Source organism: Erythrolamprus reginae, chromosome 9 (assembly GCF_031021105.1).
Source record: "Erythrolamprus reginae isolate rEryReg1 chromosome 9, rEryReg1.hap1, whole genome shotgun sequence".
Taxonomy (NCBI): Eukaryota; Metazoa; Chordata; class Lepidosauria; order Squamata; family Dipsadidae; genus Erythrolamprus; species Erythrolamprus reginae.
Window position 1 is genome coordinate 25,873,850 of NC_091958.1, and position 20,037 is coordinate 25,893,886.

At 49.2% G+C, this 20,037-nt stretch overlaps 2 protein-coding genes and 1 long non-coding RNA gene across 8 annotated transcripts in view; 2 read left to right on the plus strand and 1 right to left on the minus strand.

The window, feature by feature from the left end:
• The window catches only part of HYDIN (HYDIN axonemal central pair apparatus protein), a 164,195-nt gene extending 145,819 nt beyond the window's left edge, over nucleotides 1-18,376 (plus strand). For 5 of the 6 annotated variants that reach the window (XM_070760601.1, XM_070760604.1, XM_070760603.1 and 2 more), the window contains 16 exons: nucleotides 63-201; nucleotides 744-909; nucleotides 2,167-2,314; nucleotides 4,911-5,118; nucleotides 6,433-6,654; nucleotides 7,449-7,618; nucleotides 8,316-8,514; nucleotides 9,072-9,230; nucleotides 10,700-10,980; nucleotides 11,786-12,005; nucleotides 13,407-13,619; nucleotides 14,230-14,393; nucleotides 15,160-15,310; nucleotides 15,697-15,927; nucleotides 17,523-17,747; nucleotides 17,840-18,376. In XM_070760601.1, coding sequence (XP_070616702.1) covers nucleotides 63-201; nucleotides 744-909; nucleotides 2,167-2,314; nucleotides 4,911-5,118; nucleotides 6,433-6,654; nucleotides 7,449-7,618; nucleotides 8,316-8,514; nucleotides 9,072-9,230; nucleotides 10,700-10,980; nucleotides 11,786-12,005; nucleotides 13,407-13,619; nucleotides 14,230-14,393; nucleotides 15,160-15,310; nucleotides 15,697-15,927; nucleotides 17,523-17,747; nucleotides 17,840-18,334 — 3,391 coding nt within the window. In that variant the 3' untranslated portion in view covers nucleotides 18,335-18,376. Of the gene's footprint in view, nucleotides 1-62; nucleotides 202-743; nucleotides 910-2,166; nucleotides 2,315-4,910; nucleotides 5,119-6,432; nucleotides 6,655-7,448; nucleotides 7,619-8,315; nucleotides 8,515-9,071; nucleotides 9,231-10,699; nucleotides 10,981-11,785; nucleotides 12,006-13,406; nucleotides 13,620-14,229; nucleotides 14,394-15,159; nucleotides 15,311-15,696; nucleotides 15,928-17,522; nucleotides 17,748-17,839 lie in introns of those variants that run through there. The other variant, XM_070760606.1, reaches the window with a different exon arrangement.
• On the minus strand, nucleotides 8,290-18,390 carry LOC139171998 (uncharacterized). The gene is made up of 3 exons (XR_011559826.1): nucleotides 17,443-18,390; nucleotides 8,474-8,532; nucleotides 8,290-8,380 (listed from the first exon to the last, which is right to left on the minus strand). It is a non-coding gene; the product is annotated as an uncharacterized lncRNA (long non-coding RNA).
• An 81-nt stretch (nucleotides 18,391-18,471) lies between these two features.
• VAC14 (VAC14 component of PIKFYVE complex) overlaps nucleotides 18,472-20,037 on the plus strand; it is a 33,768-nt gene continuing 32,202 nt past the window's right edge. Inside the window, exons 1-2 of the mRNA XM_070760612.1 lie at nucleotides 18,472-18,700; nucleotides 18,788-18,938. Of these exons, the coding sequence (XP_070616713.1) occupies nucleotides 18,597-18,700; nucleotides 18,788-18,938 (255 nt within the window). The 5' untranslated portion in view covers nucleotides 18,472-18,596. The remainder of the gene's footprint in view (nucleotides 18,701-18,787; nucleotides 18,939-20,037) is intronic.

The following is a 20,037-nucleotide window of genomic DNA, read 5'->3' on the forward strand; positions in this document are numbered from 1 at the left end:
CGACTGATGAAAGGGAAACATCTGGCCAGGTGGGCCTTAGGATCCCCTTCTCTTCATGGCAGGAGCTTTGAAATCCTGAACCCCACCAATGCCGCCTACTCTTTCCAGTGGAAATGTGAGCAGCAGGAGGAAAGGAAGGCTTCCCCGGTCTTCATCTGTTTCACCGAGAGGGGGTTTCTCCGGCCAGAAAAGAGGATAGAGGTTTGTGCACAGAAGAGGGGGGCTTGAGCCCTGCAGGCTCGGCTCTCTGCCCTCCACCATGGCTGCTCTGAGCCCCTCTTGCTCAGGGTCAGCCAGTGGTGGCTTGAAGGATATTCCTGGCTGCTGGGCTCCTCTTCTGGTTGGGGCTCTCCTTCCTTTCCTTTCTTTACTCCAGGGTGTTGTGGCTCTCCTTCTCCATGAAATGTGTGTGTGTGTGTGTGGGGTGCTAGAATATTGGCTCCCACCTTTATCTCCTTTCTAGCAGTTTGGGGGTGAGGACGGAAGGCTTCTCAGCTGGTAGAGAACCCTCTCTGGTCCTTCACACAGCAGTGAAAGATTCACCCAAGTCTTCAACATCCTGTAATATTTTAAATCTTACTTAACCTTTAAGCATCCAACAGTTAAATGCTGTTTTAGAATTCTAGCATACTTTTAAAGGCCTTGGAATTAAAACACCAAATTTGGCATCCCTATTGTTCCATTATTCTTCCCAGTGAGAATCACCCTATGCCAGAACCCAGCGCCTGTCCTTTCCTCTCTAGATCATATTCGAATTCATTCCCAAGCATCTGGGTGTTACTGAATCCTTCTGGACCTTCACTATTTCTGAACACAACATCACGGTCCCTTTCCTCCTGGTGGGTCACACCACCGACCCGGCTGTCTCTTTCGAGAAAGTCCACCTCAACCTCCAGTCGCTTCTGATTGGTAAGTGCATCCCTGGAGGACTGGGTGGTCCTGGGGTTCTGCTTGCACTGTATGTCAGGCAATTTTCTATCAGCTCTGTTAAAGTATAAGATGCACCTTAATTTGGGGGCAGGAAAAGAAGGGCTAAAAGCCCACGTTTTTTGTTTATAGGCCAATTTTCCTGTTTGTTTGTTTTTAATGAAATTATCCTTTTCATTTCTGAGTTTGTCAGCTCTTTATGTTCTTTCTGGGTTCTGTGTTTGAACTCCTTGTAATCACTCATGAAAGCTCTTGAAACTCTTTTATTTTAGCAGACCTTCAGGCCTTCTTAAAACAACAATATTATTACTACGTCAAAGGCCGCTGATTGGATTACCTTGCTAATGGAGAGATTCTGATCGGGTACAGAGTCTTTCTATGAGTATTATTTTATAAAAAGCTAATTGTACATTAGGTACATTTAATGCAAAATGGAGAAATAGGGCCATTAGTTTGGGTCTGCATTGGAGCATCTCTTTTTTGCATCCCCCCCTCCAGCCATCCCTCTTCGGTCACCCAGGGGTCTCCTTGCCTGGATTCCAAATGGTCTCCAAATCACATTATTTCACCAAATTTAGCTAAGGACTGAAGGAACCAGCAAGTAATTTTAAAGTGTAAAATGAGGAGAAAAAAAATGACCAAGCATATTCCTGGCTGAAATGAGGAGGGCCTCCACCCTCTAAGACCCCTGAAGGACTGTCATGGCCATCTCTTCCCCAGCACTGGTTGTGATCAAAGGAAGTCCACAAATGGGGAGGGGAGGTTGTCCTCTGTGGAGGGGTTTGAGGTTGTTGCGGCATTTGTTTTACAGAATGTGGCCACGAGCCACCAAGGATTAACATATTGTACACAAGATAGGCAAGCTATCTTACTTAAAACCAGATTGCATAGTTAAATAGATTACTTCTAAATTTCTGGCAAACTGGGACACGAGATTAAATTGGGGCACAAGGCAAATCTGCTCCTTTTGCCAGGAATCCTCTATAGGTGCTACCCAGAAGTGGCAACGGTGCCAGGATGGATCTTCCAAACCAGGATACACAGCCATTTCGGAATTTCCCATGATTTAGGAATTCTGCTGGGACATCGTAAAAGCACCTTGGCTTTCTTTTGCAGCCACATTGCAATCAGTTACTAAAATCTATTTCACAAGTTTTTGCCATTTTATCTCAAGTGAAGAGATAACTTTAATTCCTAAGTTCCCTGAATTTCACACTGCAGAGGTTTCTCTCTTTCCAGGACATGAAGTTCGTGAGTGCATCGATATCCTCAACGATGAGAATAAGGCCTACACTTTTGTTTTCCGAGACATTTCCCGTTTTTCAGAGGGGCGAATCAACAGCCTGAGCGTGCAGCCCATGGAAGGGGTGGTGCTGCCTAATTCCAGGTGAAGGAAAGAGGGAATCGGGTGCGAAAGGTGGCAAGTGGTCGTCCAGGATGAGACTTGATGTGTCTTTGAGATAGCTCAATAGAAGTTTGTGTGGCTTATAGCAGGGATGAACAAGGGGACACATAAACTGGGGCTGTTGTGGAGGGCTGAACCAATGTAACCTGGTACGTTGTCAAGCTATTTTCCAAAGCACCCGAAGGCCAGGCAGGGAATAATGGATGGAAACTGAACAAGAAGAGAGTCAAACTAGAAACAAGGAGGAACTTTATGACAGTGAGAACAATCAACCGATGGAAGAGAAGTTGCCTTTGGAAGTTGTTGGAGCTTCATCACTTAGGACTTTCAAGAAGAGATTGGATTGCCATTTGTCAGAAATGATGTGGGGGTCTGCTGCTTCAGGGGGAGGGCAGAGAGGGGGGGGTTGGACTAGATGACCTACAAGTGGCACACCCACTTCCACTGGAAAGAGGAGGTGGCATTGGTGGGGTTTAGGGTGGCGAAGCTCCTGCCTCCTGTGGCCTATTTATTTACATTGGATTTCTCGTTTCTGATTGATTTTACGTGGGCAGGGACAGCCAAATGGTCAGATGAGGCTGAGGGGGCTGCAGAATGCCAGGTCTGGCTTGCAGGATGGATAGATGGATGGGAAGAAGATGGTTTAGGATCATATTCACTGCTGGTTTTATTTCTGGTTTGGTTATTTTTTTGGTCTCTTTTAACCTGATGTAACCTCTCAGAATTGCAATTTGCAAGATGGTGGTCATAAAATTTGACGGCTTACAACATTCATTTAGCGACAATTCAAGCTTACAACAACATTGAAAAAAATGACTTATGACCGTTTTCACACTTATGACTGTTGCGGCATCCTCATGGTCACATGATCACAATTCAGACCCGTGGCAACTGACTCCTATTTATGAAGGTTGCAGGGTGCCAAGATGTGTTGATCCCCTTTCGCGACCTTCTGACTAGCAAAGTCAAAAGGGGAAGCCAGTTTCACTTAACAGCTGTGTTACTAATTTAACAATTGCAATGATTCACTTAACAACTATGACAAGAAAGGTCATAAAATGGGACAAACTTCATTTAAGAAATGTCTCACTTAGCAAAAGTATTTGGGGCTCAATTGTGGTCGTAATCCCATGAATACCTATATTTCTCTTTTGTAAAAATGTTTTTCAAGAGTTTTTTTTCTGAGACTTTCCTAGGGTTCTTTTAGGGTCCTTGGATGTAACTACAGTGGTACCTATACTTCAGAATGCCTCTACTTAAGAACTTTTCTAGATAAGAACCAGGTATTCAAGATTTTTTTGCCTCTTCTTAAGAACCATTTTCTACTTAAGAACCTGAGCCTGGAAAAATTTCCCAGGAAATTTGAGAGCGGCACAAAGGCCCGGCCAGTTTCCTGCCATTCCCGCTTTAATCCCGGGCATTTTGGGCTTTTCTGGGCTGCCAGAGGAGCTTTTTGGTGGCGCTTAAGGAGGCTTTGGCAGTCCAGAGTGAACAAAGAATTTTCCTTTCTCTGGGCACTTGGAGAGGGAATAAACTACTTCACTGTGGTGACTGCCTCGCGCTGCCTCCCATACAGCTGGTGCGAGGTTGCCTCCTAGAGCGTCTGGGCGCAGAAAGGCAAAGGGGGAGCTTCGCCTTGGCCGGATCAACTCAGTGTCACCGGCTACAAAGCGAACAAACGAGAGGAAAGGGGAGCCCTTCAGCATGGGAAGGAAGAGAAAGCAGCTAGCAGTAGCAGCTGCCTTTCGGTCAAATGAGCGGGAGGTTACCCCCTCTCACCCGCCTGGGTTTCTCTCTGGTGCAGTGTATGGGAGGCAGCCTTGCGCCGGGTATATGGGAGGCGCATGCTCCTCCTTGCCGCCTTAGAGTCCCTTTTTTTTAAAGCCTTAAAGTTTTGGTTTTTTTTTTTATTCCCCTCACCTCATCTTCTTCCTCCTCCTCCACCCAAATTCTGAACTTTTCTTTCTTTCCTAATGGGTTTGCACGCATTATTTGCTTTTACATTTATTCCTATGAGAAAAATTGCTTCTACTCACAAACATTTCTACTTAAGAACCGGGTCACAGAACAAATTAAGTTCTTAAGTAGAGGTACCACTGAGTCTTCGGAGAGGGGTGGCATACAAATCTAATAAATAATAATAATAATAATAATTATTATTATTATTATTATTATTGCGTACATCATTAAGTGAAATGCTTGTTCTTTCATTTCTTGAATTCTGACTTGGTCCAGAGATAAAACAGCCAGCCTGTTATCAACAGCACATCTGGATAAGTCTGTTGTTTTTTTTTACTGGAAGGTACTCAGGAACCAGTGACCAGCATTTTAAAAAATTGGCATTTACTTATCAATTTATTCATTTGTCCAATTTACATGGCTGCTTATCTCACCCTACCTGGGTTGCTAACAATAATTAAAATAGTGTAAAAACACCAAAGGAATAAAGAACCAACAGGAGGCCCATCATATGCAGCTAAGGCAGAAGCCCAGAAATCAGCCCAACCCCTGCCTGACAGGCAGTTGGATCCCAGGCCCAGAGAGCCCACTCAACCCAGCAAATGTGTTTTCTCACCAGATTCCCAGTTCACATACACTTCACGCCAACCCTGGAAGGGGAAGTGAATTTCACCCTCATCTGTGATGTCAAGAACAAAAGCCAGCCGCTCTGTTTGAATGTCAAGGCCACTGGCCACACCATGAACGTCTCTGTGAAGTGTGAAGAAATCCACGGGGTGGTGACTGAGCTGAACCCGGAGCATCCGAAGCAGATCCACTTCCGTGAGGTGAGAGGACCAGGGGCAGAGTAGAGCTGGCCTGAACATGCGTGCAGGAAGCTTGGAGACCTTCTGCAGGCTAATAGCCCTTCTTAGGCGTGCATTGCTTCATTGCTTCCTACTCAGCACCTTCAGTTCTGAGAGAGAAAAGAATCAGCTGCATGTCCTGGCCAAATCAGTCCTCCCCTCCTCCCAAAACCCTTTTTCCTCCTCTACCCTGTGGATTAGAGGCTCATGAGTCACCGGTTTTATAGCCGCCAGCCATGGCCATCCCCAGAGGTATCCCAGTCTCCTTCTCCCTCTTGAAGGATCACACCAGAGTCTGAACTCCTTGGGAGCTAAAAGTCTGTTGGGCTTTCATAATTCTTTGTGTCAGGAGCCCGCAACATACAAACATATGTACATACATACATCTATTTGACTTCTATGCTGCCCAGTCCCAAAAGATTCAGGGCGGCTTACAACAATATAAATATAATATAAATAGATAGATACAAAAGGATAGAAAGAAGTCAAACATTATCTAAGACTCAAACATTATCTAAAACTAAAACCCCATGAAAAAAAGGGCATATTCGGAATTTTATCTTTTTCCCAAATCAATGGACAAGTCCATCAAAAGTACACAACCACAACTGTCCATCATTGATATTTTGTAAGGAAAAGTTAATTTTTGAAGAAAATCTGGGGCCTGAAATAACTTTTGGTAATACAGCAGTATCAGTTTGGCACATAATGTTGCTGAAAATTTAGGTCCTTGTGTTTGTGAAGGTGGTGGATGCTGAAGGAACACAGGGACCATTCCCTCCGTCCCTAACAAAGATCTAGACCAATATCCTGAAAGATGATTTGATTTTCCTGTTTGATTGTTAAACCCAACTTGGTCTGCAGTCTAATTCCATCCCATGTGTGTGTGTGTCCCCCTACATCCTCTCCTTCCATCCCGCTGGGATTGTGGTGGGAGTGGGAAGGCGTCTGTGTCCTGGGAGGAGGGTGGGGCACAGATTCTGAGGGCCTCACGAAATATGGCATTTCATAGGAAGCTCCCTGGAGGGTGGGGGTAGCAGTGCTGAGCTTTCGATGCCTGAGGGACTATTGCACTCCATAGGAACCCCAACCACAGCGTGCCCCCCCCCCCCGGACTTTCCTCTCTCTGGGTGTGGAGCAGCCTTCCCTTCTCAGCTGCTGTACCACAAAGGCTGGCCAGGCACTGATGGGCGCAGAGGAGGCGGGGATGCCAGGCAGGACCAGCTTTGAGGAGAGGCTGGCAGACCTGGCAGGAGGGGAGGGAGCAACTGACCGCCTTCCCTCCACTCTGGACAGATACAAGTCAACGACTACGCAGAGTGCAACTTCTCCATTCTCAACACCGGCAAATTCAACTTCACCTTTTTCTGGGAGTTCTGCGGCGCCAAGAGGTCCTGGCAGTATTTTGCCCTCTCTCCAGAGAGTGGCACCGTGGAGGCTGGAGAACGGGTGGAGGCCCAGCTCTCCTTCCACCCGCTGAGGGCCTTCACCTTAAAGGACCTCGAACTCAAGCTGCAGGTAGGGACCCAGGGGCCCTGTTTGCCAGAAGGCTTCCCTTGCCCGTGGCTGTACCATGAAGTCCTGGATGCCTAACAGGTGCAGGCAGGGGAACTGGCCCGAGGAGGGAGGGAGGAAGCACTCACAGCACAGCCACTGATGCTCCTAGACCAGGCCACAGGACTCTTATGGGGGAAAGAGAAGCAGCAAACAGCAGAGCATGTTTGCTGCCTTGTGCCGTATATAAAAAAGGTGTAAAAATATGGGATGGGGGAACCCTGGCTGAAACTGTATCTAGACTATGGTCCCAGGGCTATCATGGTTTACTTGGCCCCATTCGTCTTTAACGAGACTTACTCCCAGCTAGCTCCAGCTGTCATGATTAGTATTGTCCTGAGGTAATATTCCAATTTATTTATTAATCATATTTGTATGCAATAGAAACAATAGAAAGGCTATAATTATTGTAAAGTGGAAAGACTGCTGAGTCACTGTGTTACAACGTGATTGGTTAAGAATTATATAATCTGTGATGCACCTTTGCATAGGTGTGTTTAGTTGTTGGTTTGTAGTCTGTGGTTAGTGGTGGTGTGCTGTTTAGTAAGATAGTATTGGTGTCCTGTAAAAAGAATATAGAAAATATAGTTCTGCTACAAAGAAGTAAAATTCTTCTCAAAAGTTCCTGATGTGTATTGTCTCCCTTCTGCACCATCTTCAGTTCCTGGTATCTTGGCTGCTTCTGACCAGTTAGCTTCTAAGGCAACTCTGACACGGGTCCTCTGCCCTGCTGAGACCAGGTCTTCCTTCTTTCACAGGTCAGCCATGGCCCCACGTTCACATGTGTGTTGCGAGGCTCAGTGCTGGCGCCCAGCATCCATTTCTCGCCTCTCAGATTGGACTTTGGCAACAGTTTTATCTACCAGGCTGGGATGCCCATTTCCAAGAGAATCTTGGTGATCACTAATAAAGACAGCAGGAAAGCCAGGTGAGCTGCAGCCTCTTGGTGGGATGGAGCCATAGGTTGTTGTAGGTGTGAGGCGGATGCACATCAAGGATGAACCCGGAACGCCCTCCCTCCCATCCATCTGTCCATCGACATTCCCAAACAAAGACAAAATGGTTTTATTGCAAAGGATTGCAAAGCCAATGTATTAAAGGTTTTCCATGTAACAACATCCAGGAGTCGTCCCATCCCAAGGTTTGGGCCCTCCGCTGTCCCCTTTCTCCCCCTTGTAGCTGCCCTGGATTCAGCTCTTGTGTCGCGAGAGCCCTGGAAGTACCAGGAATTTGCAAGACTGGAAGGTGCTGGATTCAAAACCAGGAGGCTCATTGCCTTTCTGTGGTCTCAGCCCTTTTCTCCTCTTGAAATCAGCCAATTTGGGAAGGGGTCAGTGAGATTTTGAAGTCTTTTATAATGCAGGACAACTCACTTCTGGGGAAATAAATCTAATTTTAACACACATGGGATTAAATGCTGGTTTATTTAGATTTCTTAGTTTTGGAAACTGATGGCAACACAAGGAACTCAAATCCGGCTTGAGTGGGGGGTGGGTGGGTGTCGAACTAGATGACCTTTAAAGTCCCTTCCAATTCTGTTAATCTGTTAACTCTCCCTGATCAAGGTGTTTCCCATACAGTTTGCAAAGCCAATTAGCCCTCTTCTTCTTCTCCTCTCTTCAAAGTGTGGAGTGCTTGTTCACCAACACAGCCTACCTTGAGATCGGCTTCCGTTCTGAAGTTCTAAGTCCTGGAGAAAAAGTGGAGATTCCCATCAGCTTCTACCCCCGAGAAGCCATTTCCTACCATGAAACCATCACCTTTGAAATAAACGGGATCTTACAGCGGACCGTAGAGATCTTTGGGAAGGGCATTGAGATGAAGGTGAGATTAGCCAGGTTCCTAGAAGAAAAGAGAGAGAGAGATCACCTGCTGCTCAGGGGGCTTTTCTGTGGGCGAGGGGTTTTAGCCCCTCCTGCTCAGTTGCTGTTGCAGCTTTGAGGAGACTGACTTGAAAGCAAAGAGCTGGATGTTGAGGAGCTGGGTTTTATTCACTTGAAGATGAGGTGTTTGTGTGCATGCGCGTGTGCGCGCTAAATGGTCCTGATGTTCTATGCACACAATGGAAAAGAGCTTGCACATTCATGATTTGAAAGTTGAGCTTGAAATTATTTTTTTAAAGGAGATTTGGGACTTCTGAAGAAAAATTTGCAGCTGTCTCTGAGTAATCTGGCCACCAATATGTTTTTTAAAAAGGGGGGAAGGAAGGAGGAAAGGAGAAAGAGAGAGTGCTAGACCAAATCAGCATATCAGGACCCCACCCTGAGTGTGACAGGCAGCAGCCCAGGTCAGGACTCCATTGAGCCCTTCCCTCCCTGGTGCAACCCTCTAATCTCCTCCCCCTTCTTTCTCCTCCCCCTCCCTCCGTTTCCCACCCATAGATAGATGTTGTGGAGCTTCCCCAGAAGGTGCTGAAATTCGGAGCTGTCCCTCCAGGGAACACTGTAAAGAAGGGAGTCACACTACTGAACAACAGTGTTACTTTTGTCACGTTCAGCCTGAGTTTTGTGGCTTCCATCCCAGAGTTGCAAGAAGCAAAGGTAGGACTTGTCCCTTCTAAGACGGTGCCCACAAGGGCCTCGGCAGAGTGAGCAAGCGGCCGATGGGGCCTCCTGCCCCAGCCCCCAGGGGATTCCAGGTGCTGCTCCTGCCTCCCAACTTCAGACGTGGCCGGGAAGTAGAGGCTCCTGGGTGAAGGGCCTCCTGTGGCGCAGAGCAGAGGGCTCCCTGGAGCCTGGGTTTCCCCCTCCTCTCAAGCCGCTCCAGGGCAGGGGCTCCCCACTTCCCAGAAGAGAAGGTGCCCAGGGGAAGGGGACCAAGAGGTGTGGGTGAGCCCAGCTGGGGAAGCAGGGACCAAGTTACTAGTGCTGCTTGATTGGAAGCAGCTTCCTGAGAAAGCTGAGCTGCCCCACTTGACCTCTCCCGCTTGCTGCTGATGCTCTTGGCTTTGGTAGATTTTGGGGGAGGGGGGTGTTGCTCCCATGGGGTAAAAATCTGCATGTAAAGTTCCACTTTCTGTGGGGCAAAGAGGAAGAGCAAAATGCTGGGGGAGCAGTGCATGGTGGGCCTCTTGTGCATCAGCAGAGCCCAAAGCTGGGACTTTTTTGGAGCTGGACCCTTGTCTGTTGTCCTGGAGCAGCGGTCCCCAAACTACGGCCCAAGGGCCACATGCGGCCCACTGAGGCCATTTATCCGGCCCACGGGTGAGTGACAGGAGCACATCTAATTTTCCATGAATAAAATGTGGTATTTTGTTAGTAACTAATATCAATCATCAAAAAGTTGCAAAAGTTTTTTTTCTAATTTTGTCATCCAGTTACATTCATTTTCTTTTAATTAAATTCCCTCCTCAAAAAAGTACACCAATTATATTTCTAACTTATTAACCATTATGCCAAAGTGCTTCCTTCTTTCTTTATACATTTTTCTATAAGCCAAGAAAACCTTGTATAGCCAATCAGATGTTAACAAAAGAAAATTAAAAACAAAACATAAACATATGAGTTTCAGACTTCTTTCCCCCCCCCCCTCTAAATAGTACATTCCCATTTTGTTTTTTACTTTAAAATAAGGTATGTGCAGTATGCATAGGGATTTGTTCATAGTTTTTTTTTTAATAGTCCGGCCCTCCAACAGTCCGAGTGACAGTGAACTGGCCCCCTGTGTAAAAAGTTTGGGGACCCCTGTCCTGGAGGAAGGCCAGCTGTCTCTCCCCACTGTCTCTCCAGCATGCGAGACTGGCCAGTCAGGGTTCTTTTTTTAGGAGGGGAGCATTCATTCATTCATTCGATTTGTATGCCGCCCCTCTCTGTGGACTCGGGGTGGCTCACAACAATAATAAAAACAATGTATAACAAATCTAATATTTAAAAATCTCTAAAAACCCCTTATTTAAAAAGCAAGACATACACACAAACATACCATGCATAAACTATATAGGCCTGGGGGAGATGTCTCAATTCCCCCATGAGCAGCAAGTGGGACTTTTCCACTGGGTGTCTTTGAACAGGTGCTTACTATGTCTCCCGGTGGTGAAATTACCTTGAAGCCCCAGGGGGGCACCTGTCACGTGGAGGTGACGTTCAGTCCGAAGAGCCGCATCCTGCCCTTCTCCGAGGAGGTCCTGCTCGAATGCCAGGGGGTCCTCCACTCCCTCTTCATCGTGCAAGGCTGCTGCCAGGGCATCGAAGTCCAGCTGGACCAGGATCACATCCCTTTTGGAGCAGTAGTGTTGCGGAGCCAGGCCTCTCGGCGCATCGTGATGCAGAACTCCGGGGACCTCGGCGTGGGGTAAGCCAGCCAGCCCTACCAGGGGGCTCCTTTGCTGGCTCTTGTGCCCCTCCTGGCCTGGCATGTTTAGGCATTGACCATTGGCCACACCCCCAGCCGCCTGCTCAGCAATTCACAGCCAGCTTTCCTCTCCTGCTGGCCCTCTCCTGGCTATTTGCCACGGCCAAAGGGCCCCTGGCCTTCTGTCCTTGCCCATTTGAGCCCATGTGTTTTGCTGCAGGGGACCAATAGCCAACACAGCTGGCCAGGTGGCAGGCAGAAGCAATGGTGTTACAGAGCAGGGCAGCATGTGGTTGACGATAGGCAGGATGATCGCAGGGGCTATTGGTTGGGCAAAAAAATAATCCTAATGCAAGTTTGCCTACTAGGCGAGGTGTCATTTCTGCTCAAGCTATTTTATTCTAAATCCTTAAAGATGCTGATGCCTGACTGAATTCAGTTAATCTCAAACAAGTTGCCCCATCAGAGCCCATCAAGGCTTTCACAAGAAGCCACCAGAAATCCTGATTTGCTAGAGTGGCAAATCTTGGGTGGGGGCAAATCACTTCCCCAGGAGCCCTTCCCTTGCAGCTTTCTCAGCATGGGGCCTCTGATCCCACTTACTCTCCGCTCCCCCCCACCCGTTCCCAAAATACTTGCTTGTGTTTTGCAATGGGCAGAGGTGAAGGCGGCTGAGGAATTCTGGGAGCTGAAATCCCCAGGTCACAAAGTTCCCAGGAGGTGTGGAGACCTCTTGTCTTGAGCCATGCAGAGTTTCTTGGATGTGTGCAATTCCTGAGGGGAACCGTTTTCCTTCCTTTCAAAGCTTCCGATGGGATGCCAAGCGCTTCCGGCCAGACTTCTCCATCAAACCGACAGAAGGGTACCTTTCTCCAGGAACAAGTGTCCCCTTTGAAGTGACCTTCCACCCTTGTGAGCAGAGTCAGGACATCTGCTATGAAAACCTCCCGTGTCACATCCAAGGTGGAGAACCCGTCAGGCTCACCCTGAGTGGACTGTGTGTGAGCGTCCCGCCTGTCAAAGAGGTGACTGATGAGTGGGGCACCAGGCAAGACCAAGAATGGCCCAAATCCAGTCTGGGGTGCAAATGCCATGTAACTCAAGTTACAGCAACCTTGGCCAAAGGAGCCATCAGAACAGAGATTGAAACAAAGATGCTTTCTCTCCATCCGCTCAGTCTCTGCGCTGCCAGTTGGGAAGGTTCCAAGTCCGTAGCTGCAGTGGCCATCTCTGGGCACAAGAGGGGGGGCTGGAGCATCCTCAGCCAATGGTCAAGAAGGGGGAAAGGGGTGAGGTGGTTTTATTAATACTGTACAGGCTCCCCAGAACAGGACATTGAAACGTGGAAAGTTGTGCCTCTTTTGTTTAACTGCTCATTAGTCTCCACGTTTCTCTCGAGGCGGCATCTAGAAGCCACAGATACCCCTTGGGTTCCTTCAATGTCAATCTTGAATTTTCTTAAAAGAGAAGTGCCAAAAAGTGAAGAATGGGACTTGATTTCCAGCCTTGCACCTGGGCCCCCAGATTCCACAGGTCTGCTTAGATCCTAGAACTGGCAGGGGCTGCAAGTGTGTCTCAGGTTGAGCTAAAGTAATTGTGATACTTAAAGGAACAGGATGGGGGTTGGAAGCCTTCTGAAGGCCTAGCCAGAAACAAACATTGCACAAACTCCTTTATTGTTAGAGAGTATGAGGATTTGGAAAACCTGACAGAAATTATCTCAATCCCCTCTTATAGCAAAGAGAACCAAGGTTTGGCAATCTTCTCATTCCCTCTTGTTTAGCTGAGTCAATGTGAAGTTTACACCACAGTTGCTGAATTTCTTTTCCAGGCAATCTCCTCCCCACTTACCCACTTGTGTCAGTTTTTCTCTTTGAGGCTCCTGCTTTGAATCTATGATAATTTTCCAAAAGGTCATATATTAGCTGAAATGGGCCAATTACCAGGAGTCCCTGAAGATAATGGCAGCTGACAAATCTGATAAGTGGACAAAGAAATACCATGTCCAGATGAAAGAGCTCAGACATCTCAAATAATAAAACAACACTGTTTGTGAGGGGGAGATTAAAATAAAACACCCTAAAAGGCAGAGATAGGAAGGGTGGTGGTCTCTCCAAATCACCCTGGCTCCTTTCTCCTTGATACCTTCGGGGAGGGGGGGAGGTCGTCTCCATCCTCTTAGTTTGGGACAATGATTTGTCCGGTGAGGTTTCCAAGGAAGGAAAGGTCTGTACTTCTTAGCAAACCATCCCTGCATGTCCCCCAACAGTGGAGTGAATGAAGAGAAAGGATTCTTCCTTGTAAATAAAATGCAGAAATATTTGTAGTGCTCGTCTTTTAGTAAAAGTGACCTAAAAAGGGGTTACAGACTCCTCCTGATTTCTGACTACCATAAACTAACATGGCTCTTCCACTATTTCTTGCAGGTGGTGAATTTCCTATGTCAGGTGCGTGGAAAGCAGACACAGACCATCATGCTATCCAACAAGACTAACCAACCGTGGACGTTGCGGCCCATTATTGAGGGAGAGCAGTGGAAAGGGCCAGAGTATCTCAGGGTGGAAGCTCACCAGCAGAACAAGCCCTATGAAGTCACATACAAGCCTCTGGCTATGAATGCAGAAAACAAGAAGGACCAGGTATCCCAGAACAAACAGCAAAGAGAGGGGAAAGATTCAGCTACCCTGAACTGTTCTTCAGTGCTGTCCAAGGTAGCTTGGATAGAAAGTTCATACCTCTTTCAAGTAGAGGATGAACCACAATATGTTGAGACGTAACATGCAAAAAAGGCCAGAGGTCGCAAAGGTAAAAGGGCTGAATCCAGAGCAGAGAACTTCCATGGGTGGGACCCACAGCAACCCTCGGGAGGGAAGGGGCTCCTGTCCCTCCTTTAGGTATCTTTCGAGATCCCAGTGCTCCGATTTAGTCTTGGCTACCTGAGAGTGTTTGAAGCAGTAGAGTTGGATAGCTGATTATGAGCAGGATCACCCAGTTTTCTGCTGTCTGGCTCTAGGTTCACCAAACCTGTCCTGAAGCTTAATTGAGTCAACTGTTTAGAGAAGCAGAACATCACAGCTACCTGTCACATAGAAAGAATGCTTCTCTTAGCTAGTTTGACTCTTCAGAACTCTTGCAAAAGCGTTTTGAGAAAGATGGCTCTCCTAAAACTCATAGGAGATCTGGCCATCTCAGTTGGGGTGGCTTACAACCGTGGAGGAATGTTGCCTGAAATGCTCCTCTTCTCTCCAGGGCTCCGTCTTCTTCCCCCTCCCAGATGGAACAGGGCTGCTTTACCTCCTGCAAGGCACTGCTGAGCCTCCCAAGTCAGCTGGGAATATCATGAGGGAAATTCCGTGCAAAACCTCCTACACAGAACTGCTTCCCATCACCAACTGGTTGAACAAGCTGCAAAGGCAAATGTGGAAAAAGGGCTGGGCAGGGCTGGCAATTTCACTCCAGGCAGCAGAGGAAGACCCTGAGACCCCGGGGGGAGGCTGCAATCACACAGGGTTCATTTGGCGTTATAGTCTGCACCCCCAATTTTCCTTTGGTTGTTTGAGGCCCCCATTGTCTTCTCCAGCCATTGGTCCGAGGTTCTACCAAAGCAACAGGAGAGCAGTGTTTGCTGCCTTGAGCTATTTATAAAAATAACAAAGGTGGGATATAAATAAAATAAACAAATGCCTAGGAGCCCTAAAGTGAGAAGTTGACCATTCCTGTGCAGAGGGTTCCATTCTGCCTAGAATGTTTCTTTGGGATTTAATGTTATTTTTATTACTATTTATTACATTTCACATAATGTCCCCTCTACATGAAATTGCTGGGAAAGATTTTCTGAAATATATTTTGAAATTCAGGCCAATTACAAATAACTGGATAACAGATCCAATAAGGGTGACATTTTGAATCGTAATCCTAGATACACATAGTCCTTGCTTATTGACAGTAATTGCAGTCAGGAAGTCCTAAGCAATGCACTTGGGAAGTGCACAGTCACTTGATCACACCAAAATTACAGGATCACCAGGAGGTTCTGTTGAGTTCTCCATTGATTTTGCTTGTTGGAAGGTGGCAGGGAATGTTGCAAATGGCGATTGTGTGACGCTGCAAAGGACAGGGGTGAAAAACTGGAGAGGGTTATTTTAGCCTGGGCACTGAATGGCTCTCCCTTCTGACTAGGTTTCGGGTAATAATTGACATGATAAAGCCAGAAAAACTGGAAGTCACAACCACCCTGAAAACTCTGGACTACATTGAAGTGCCAGCCTCCGCCAAGAAGGACCACAAGCTCACCTTCTTCTCTTACAAAGAGGGCATATACACCGCCAAGGTAAAGACCCCCATTTGTGTCTGTGATTCTGGCAGCTTCTCAGGCTTTTTCTTGTCCTGCTGAACCTTTGGCACAATTTGATTCGGAAACTTAACCACAATTTTCTGATAACAATTATTTGGTAACTGCTTTTCACAAGAATATGCATCAGCTGAGGACAAATATCCTGTCTTGTAGACCTTATTTTTTTCTGTAGCCTGACCAGGCAGGACCACTAAGAGAGAGATGACCTAAAAATTGTTTCAGGGATGCTCCCTGCCTTCCCTTAAAGCCAGGCAGGGGGTCAGTATGGGTGCCAGAGGCCTTTTCCCTTCAATTTGCTCAGTCTTGAATGGCTGTCAACAGAAGTAGGGCTGCTCAATTAGCTTGTTCTCCTGTCATTTCAGATCACCTTCCGCAATGAGGCCACCCAGGAATTTTTATTCTATGTGGTCACATTTAAGGCCACCCAGTGTGGCCCACTAGGCACTCTCGAGTTGACCACAGCGGTCCGGCAAAGCACCTCTTCCTCAATCAAGGTGGAAAACCCGCTGCACTACCAGGTGTCCTTCAATACGGACTGCAAGGTGCCAGACATCAACCTGCCTCCTCAGTTAACGGTCCCGGCTCAGTCTGAGGTACAAGCCTGTCTCGGAAACCTGCCAACCCCCAGAGTTCAGCAGGCCCTGAGCATCTTTCACCCTGACCTTCTGCTTGCCTCTCATTTCTACCCTTTGAGAAACCTGAGTTTCCTTTCCTGGCTTTTGTTTGACCCTTTCTTCTACCTGTTGTAGTGGTATCATAGAAGCCTTACCTCAAAAGAAGGCTGTGGTATGCGTGGTATCTTTGGCAGTGTCCCAATAGCAACAGCAATAAATAGCATTTAGACTTATATACAGTGCTTTACGGCCCACTTAAGCGGAGAGTCAGCCTCTTGCCTCCAACAACCTGGGTCCTCATTTTACCAATCTTGGAAGGATGGAAGGCTGAGTCAACCTTGAGCCTACTGAGATTCGATCTGCCAAACTGCTGGCAGCTGGTGATCACCAGAAGCTTGCAGTACTGCCCCCTAACCACTGCACCACTGAGGCTCCTAGTCTTAATTTTCCTTGAAAATGTTTTTTTTTCCTTACATATTTAAACTGTTTGGCTATTCTTGATATTTGTTGCAAGTCTTAGTTCATTCTGAACCTTAAGACTTCCTGACTGCTTCCTTGCAGATTCAGGCTATTTCTAGTTATATTTCCCATTTTTATAATTGTTTTTGTCAGAGAGTTCTTGACGTAGCAGCTTTTACTACCATCAGTCACAGTATGCTCTAAGGGAGTGGGGAATGTGGTGATTCTCCTCCTATCCATGTGAGGGCTCCAAGGCCCACAACAGGACAGGTGGAGAGAGGTTGGCTCCATCTTTCCCTCAATTGTGGGCTGCAGGTCTTTGGTGCTTTCCCTTTTAATTTAACATCCACATGAAACTGATGGAAGATATCCTGCACCGATTCAAAGTCAATGATATGCCTTAGTCACATACCATATTCTATGGTCATAATTTGAGGATTCCCTGAATATTTTATGGAATCAAACCTACCCCCACGTGCCTTTCTTTCTGGCCCTCCTTGCCACAATGAATTCTTGCACAGAGTCCCTCAAGGGACCAGCTAGCATCTTCTTAGGCTCCTCCTCATGCTCTACCTTTTTCAGAATTCTTCTTTTACTGTTCAAAAATGCTTCCCTGCTCCTCTGACCTTCAGTAAGCTGTTCCTCTTGGAGGGAACCACTCCCTTTCTCTGGTGGGTCTGTCTTAACTGACGGGGTGTGTGTGTGAAGGGGGGGATATGAGGCAGCAGCATGGGTGGATTTTGCTGCCCCTACTGTGGCCTGTCATACTTCTCAGGATGGGAAGTTGTATTAACAGATTTTGTTGAACTTTCTGAACACAATGAGTGCAATGAGTGGCCAACTAACCACACAGTTAAACGTTCGGAAAGTGTGATTCTAAAATAATTTGTTGCCTGCCTTTCTCTGCTAGGCGTTGCTTTCCCTCTTTATGTGTGGCTCCCCCATTCCTTTTGCACCCCAGTTCTCTTCGCCATCATCGCCCCTCCATCCTGTGGCTCCTCCTCCTCCTGGCCCATTGTCAGAGCCGTTGCCTACCTTGCAGGTGGGAGGATGGTCGACCCAGGGACCCTCTCCTCCTCCTGGCTCCTTCACAGAGCCATTGCCTCCCTTGCCAGGGAACGCTGGTCTTCGAGTTCCTGCCGATGAGGCCCGGGGAAACCAGCGGGCGCCTGGCTCTCAACAGCAGCGACCTGGGCTCCTTCCAGTATGACCTGGTGCTGAAGGCCACACCGGCCCGCCCAGAGAAGCCCCTCACCTTCTCCGCCATGCTGGGCAGCAGCCAGAGCTTGGTGGCCAAGATCGTCAACTACACCCGCCAGAAGACCGAGTACTCCACCAAGGTGAGCGGAGGGAGCGGGTGAGCTCCGGGGGCGGCGGCTGAAGCGGCGAGCTCTAGAGCGCCTCTCCCCTCCTCTCTCTCCTCTGCCCGCAGATCGACAGCCCAGACTTCCAAGCCGAGAAGGTCATCAGCGCGCCGGCGGGCGCTCAGACGGGCACCGAGGTGGGCGTGGAGGTGACCTTCGAGCCGTGCCAGCTGGGCGAGGCCCGCGGGACTCTGCTGCTCTCCTCGGCGGCCGGCGGCGACTACCTCATCCCGCTGCGGGGGACGGCGCTTTCTCCCCGGCCCCAGGGCCCCGTGCCGATCCGGCTGGGCGGCACGGCGCTGCTGCTCTTCAAGAACGTCTTCCTACAACCCACCGCCTTCAGCTACGCCGTGGACAACGCCGCCTTCTCGGTGCGCGCCGCCGAGACCCTCCGCCCCAAGAAGACGGCCACCATCGCCGTGGCCTTCGAGGGCGGCGCCGGAAGCGGCGGGAACAAGGCGCCGGTCACGGGCAAGCTGGTGATCTCGTGCCCGCGCGCCGCCGGCCTGAGCGCGCCCGTCAGCTGGGTCTACTACCTGAGGGGAATTCCGCCGGAGAAGTAGCGCTGCCCCGCCCCGCAATAAAAGTTCTCTTCAGAATGGAAAGCGAATCTGGCGCCTTTTTTGGGACGAAAGCGCTTCCGGGTTGCGGGGGGCGGGGCTTCGGGTGTTTCGCCCGGAGGGGTGGGATGACGTCACGCGGGGAGGGAAAGAGGGGGCGCGTTGGGTGCGGCTGCAGCTGCCCCGGAAGCAGCAGACGCGGCGTCATGTGACAGCCAACATGGCCACCGCCCGGTAGCCGAAGCGACCGCCGCCGCCGGCCGCGATGAACCCGGAGAAGGACTTCTCGCCGCTGACGCCCAGCATCGTGCGCGCCCTGAACGACAAGCTGTACGAGAAGCGGAAGGTGGCGGCGCTGGAGATCGAGAAGTGAGCGGGAGGCCGGCCGGGCAGGGGCCGGTGGGGCGGGCGGGCGGCGTGGCAGGCCCAGACGCGGCTCTCTCTCCTCTCTCCCAGGCTGGTGCGCGAGTTCGTGGCGCAGAACAGCGCGGCGCAGATCAAGCACGTGATCCAGACGCTCTCGGTGGAGTTTGCGCTCTCGCAGCACCCGCACAGCCGCAAAGGGGGGCTCATCGGCTTGGCCGCCTGCTCCATCGCCCTCGGCAAGGTGGGCGCCGCGGGGCCGGAGACTGGGCTCGGACTCCGAGGGCTCTGGAAGCCGGGCGGGGGTGAGCGCGGCGCGCCCGCCAGGAAGGGGGCCCTGCGGCTCTTTGCCAGTCCAGGCACCCCCCCCCACACACACACATACAGACACCCCGAGGGTGCTGTGGCAGGGCGAGTGAGCGGGGTTTGGGATGTGTCCCCTCCCGTCCTAGGAGAACCCGGGGTGGGTGGCTGAGGGGTTGTCCGGAGATAACCGGAGGGGCTCTGGGATGGGAGACTAGATCTATTCCCAGCCTGATATTCTGGACCGTGTGGCTAGGTCGGTGATGAAGCACCCGGGGTGAATGGAGCAGTGTCTGAGTTAATTCCCCCTTTTCCCTAAGGGCCACCATGTTTTTCTCAAGCTGCAAGTGAAGAAGTATAGGCAGAAAAGGGTCTGGATCAGTATTGACGTGCTGACAACCTCCACTCCCAAGGATCGGCCTGAAACAGTATTAAACATACATACTCATACTTACTTAAGCACTTACCACTGCAATCCCTATTGGGGCTGCTGTGGATAACTAGTGTGAAACCTCTTAACTAAGCTTGTTGGGCTAACATCTGGAGCAGCCACCCACTCAGCATCCACTAACAGGCAGCCTTTCAGCAACACTAGATACTGTAGTTTTCTTTTGGCTGGTGTCTGACCTCATAATATTCTTCTCCCCTAACTAGGATAGGAGGAGGCACTTCACTGACCTGTCTCAGTCCAAAGTCACAAAAGGGTTTTAAAAGACTACAATGAAATACTGGGCGGACCAGTTCAGAAATTTGGGTGACAAATACATCTTTATCCCCCACTCTGCATGCCTCTTGACTCCCTGGCCTTGTTCAGTGCCTCAGTCTTGGTACCCCACGTGGCTTCCAAACTATCCATCTGCTCAGCTAATCACACTCACAATGGGGAGACGTGAAATTGGCCCCTGCGGGGGGGGGGGGGATCTTAAAGTAACGGCACACACAAGCTGCTTTGATGGCTATGAAGATGGCTTTGGGGCGACCCAAGAACCGAGAGACGCTGATTGTCCCCCATTGCCATGCCCAGGGAAGGGAGTCTGTGC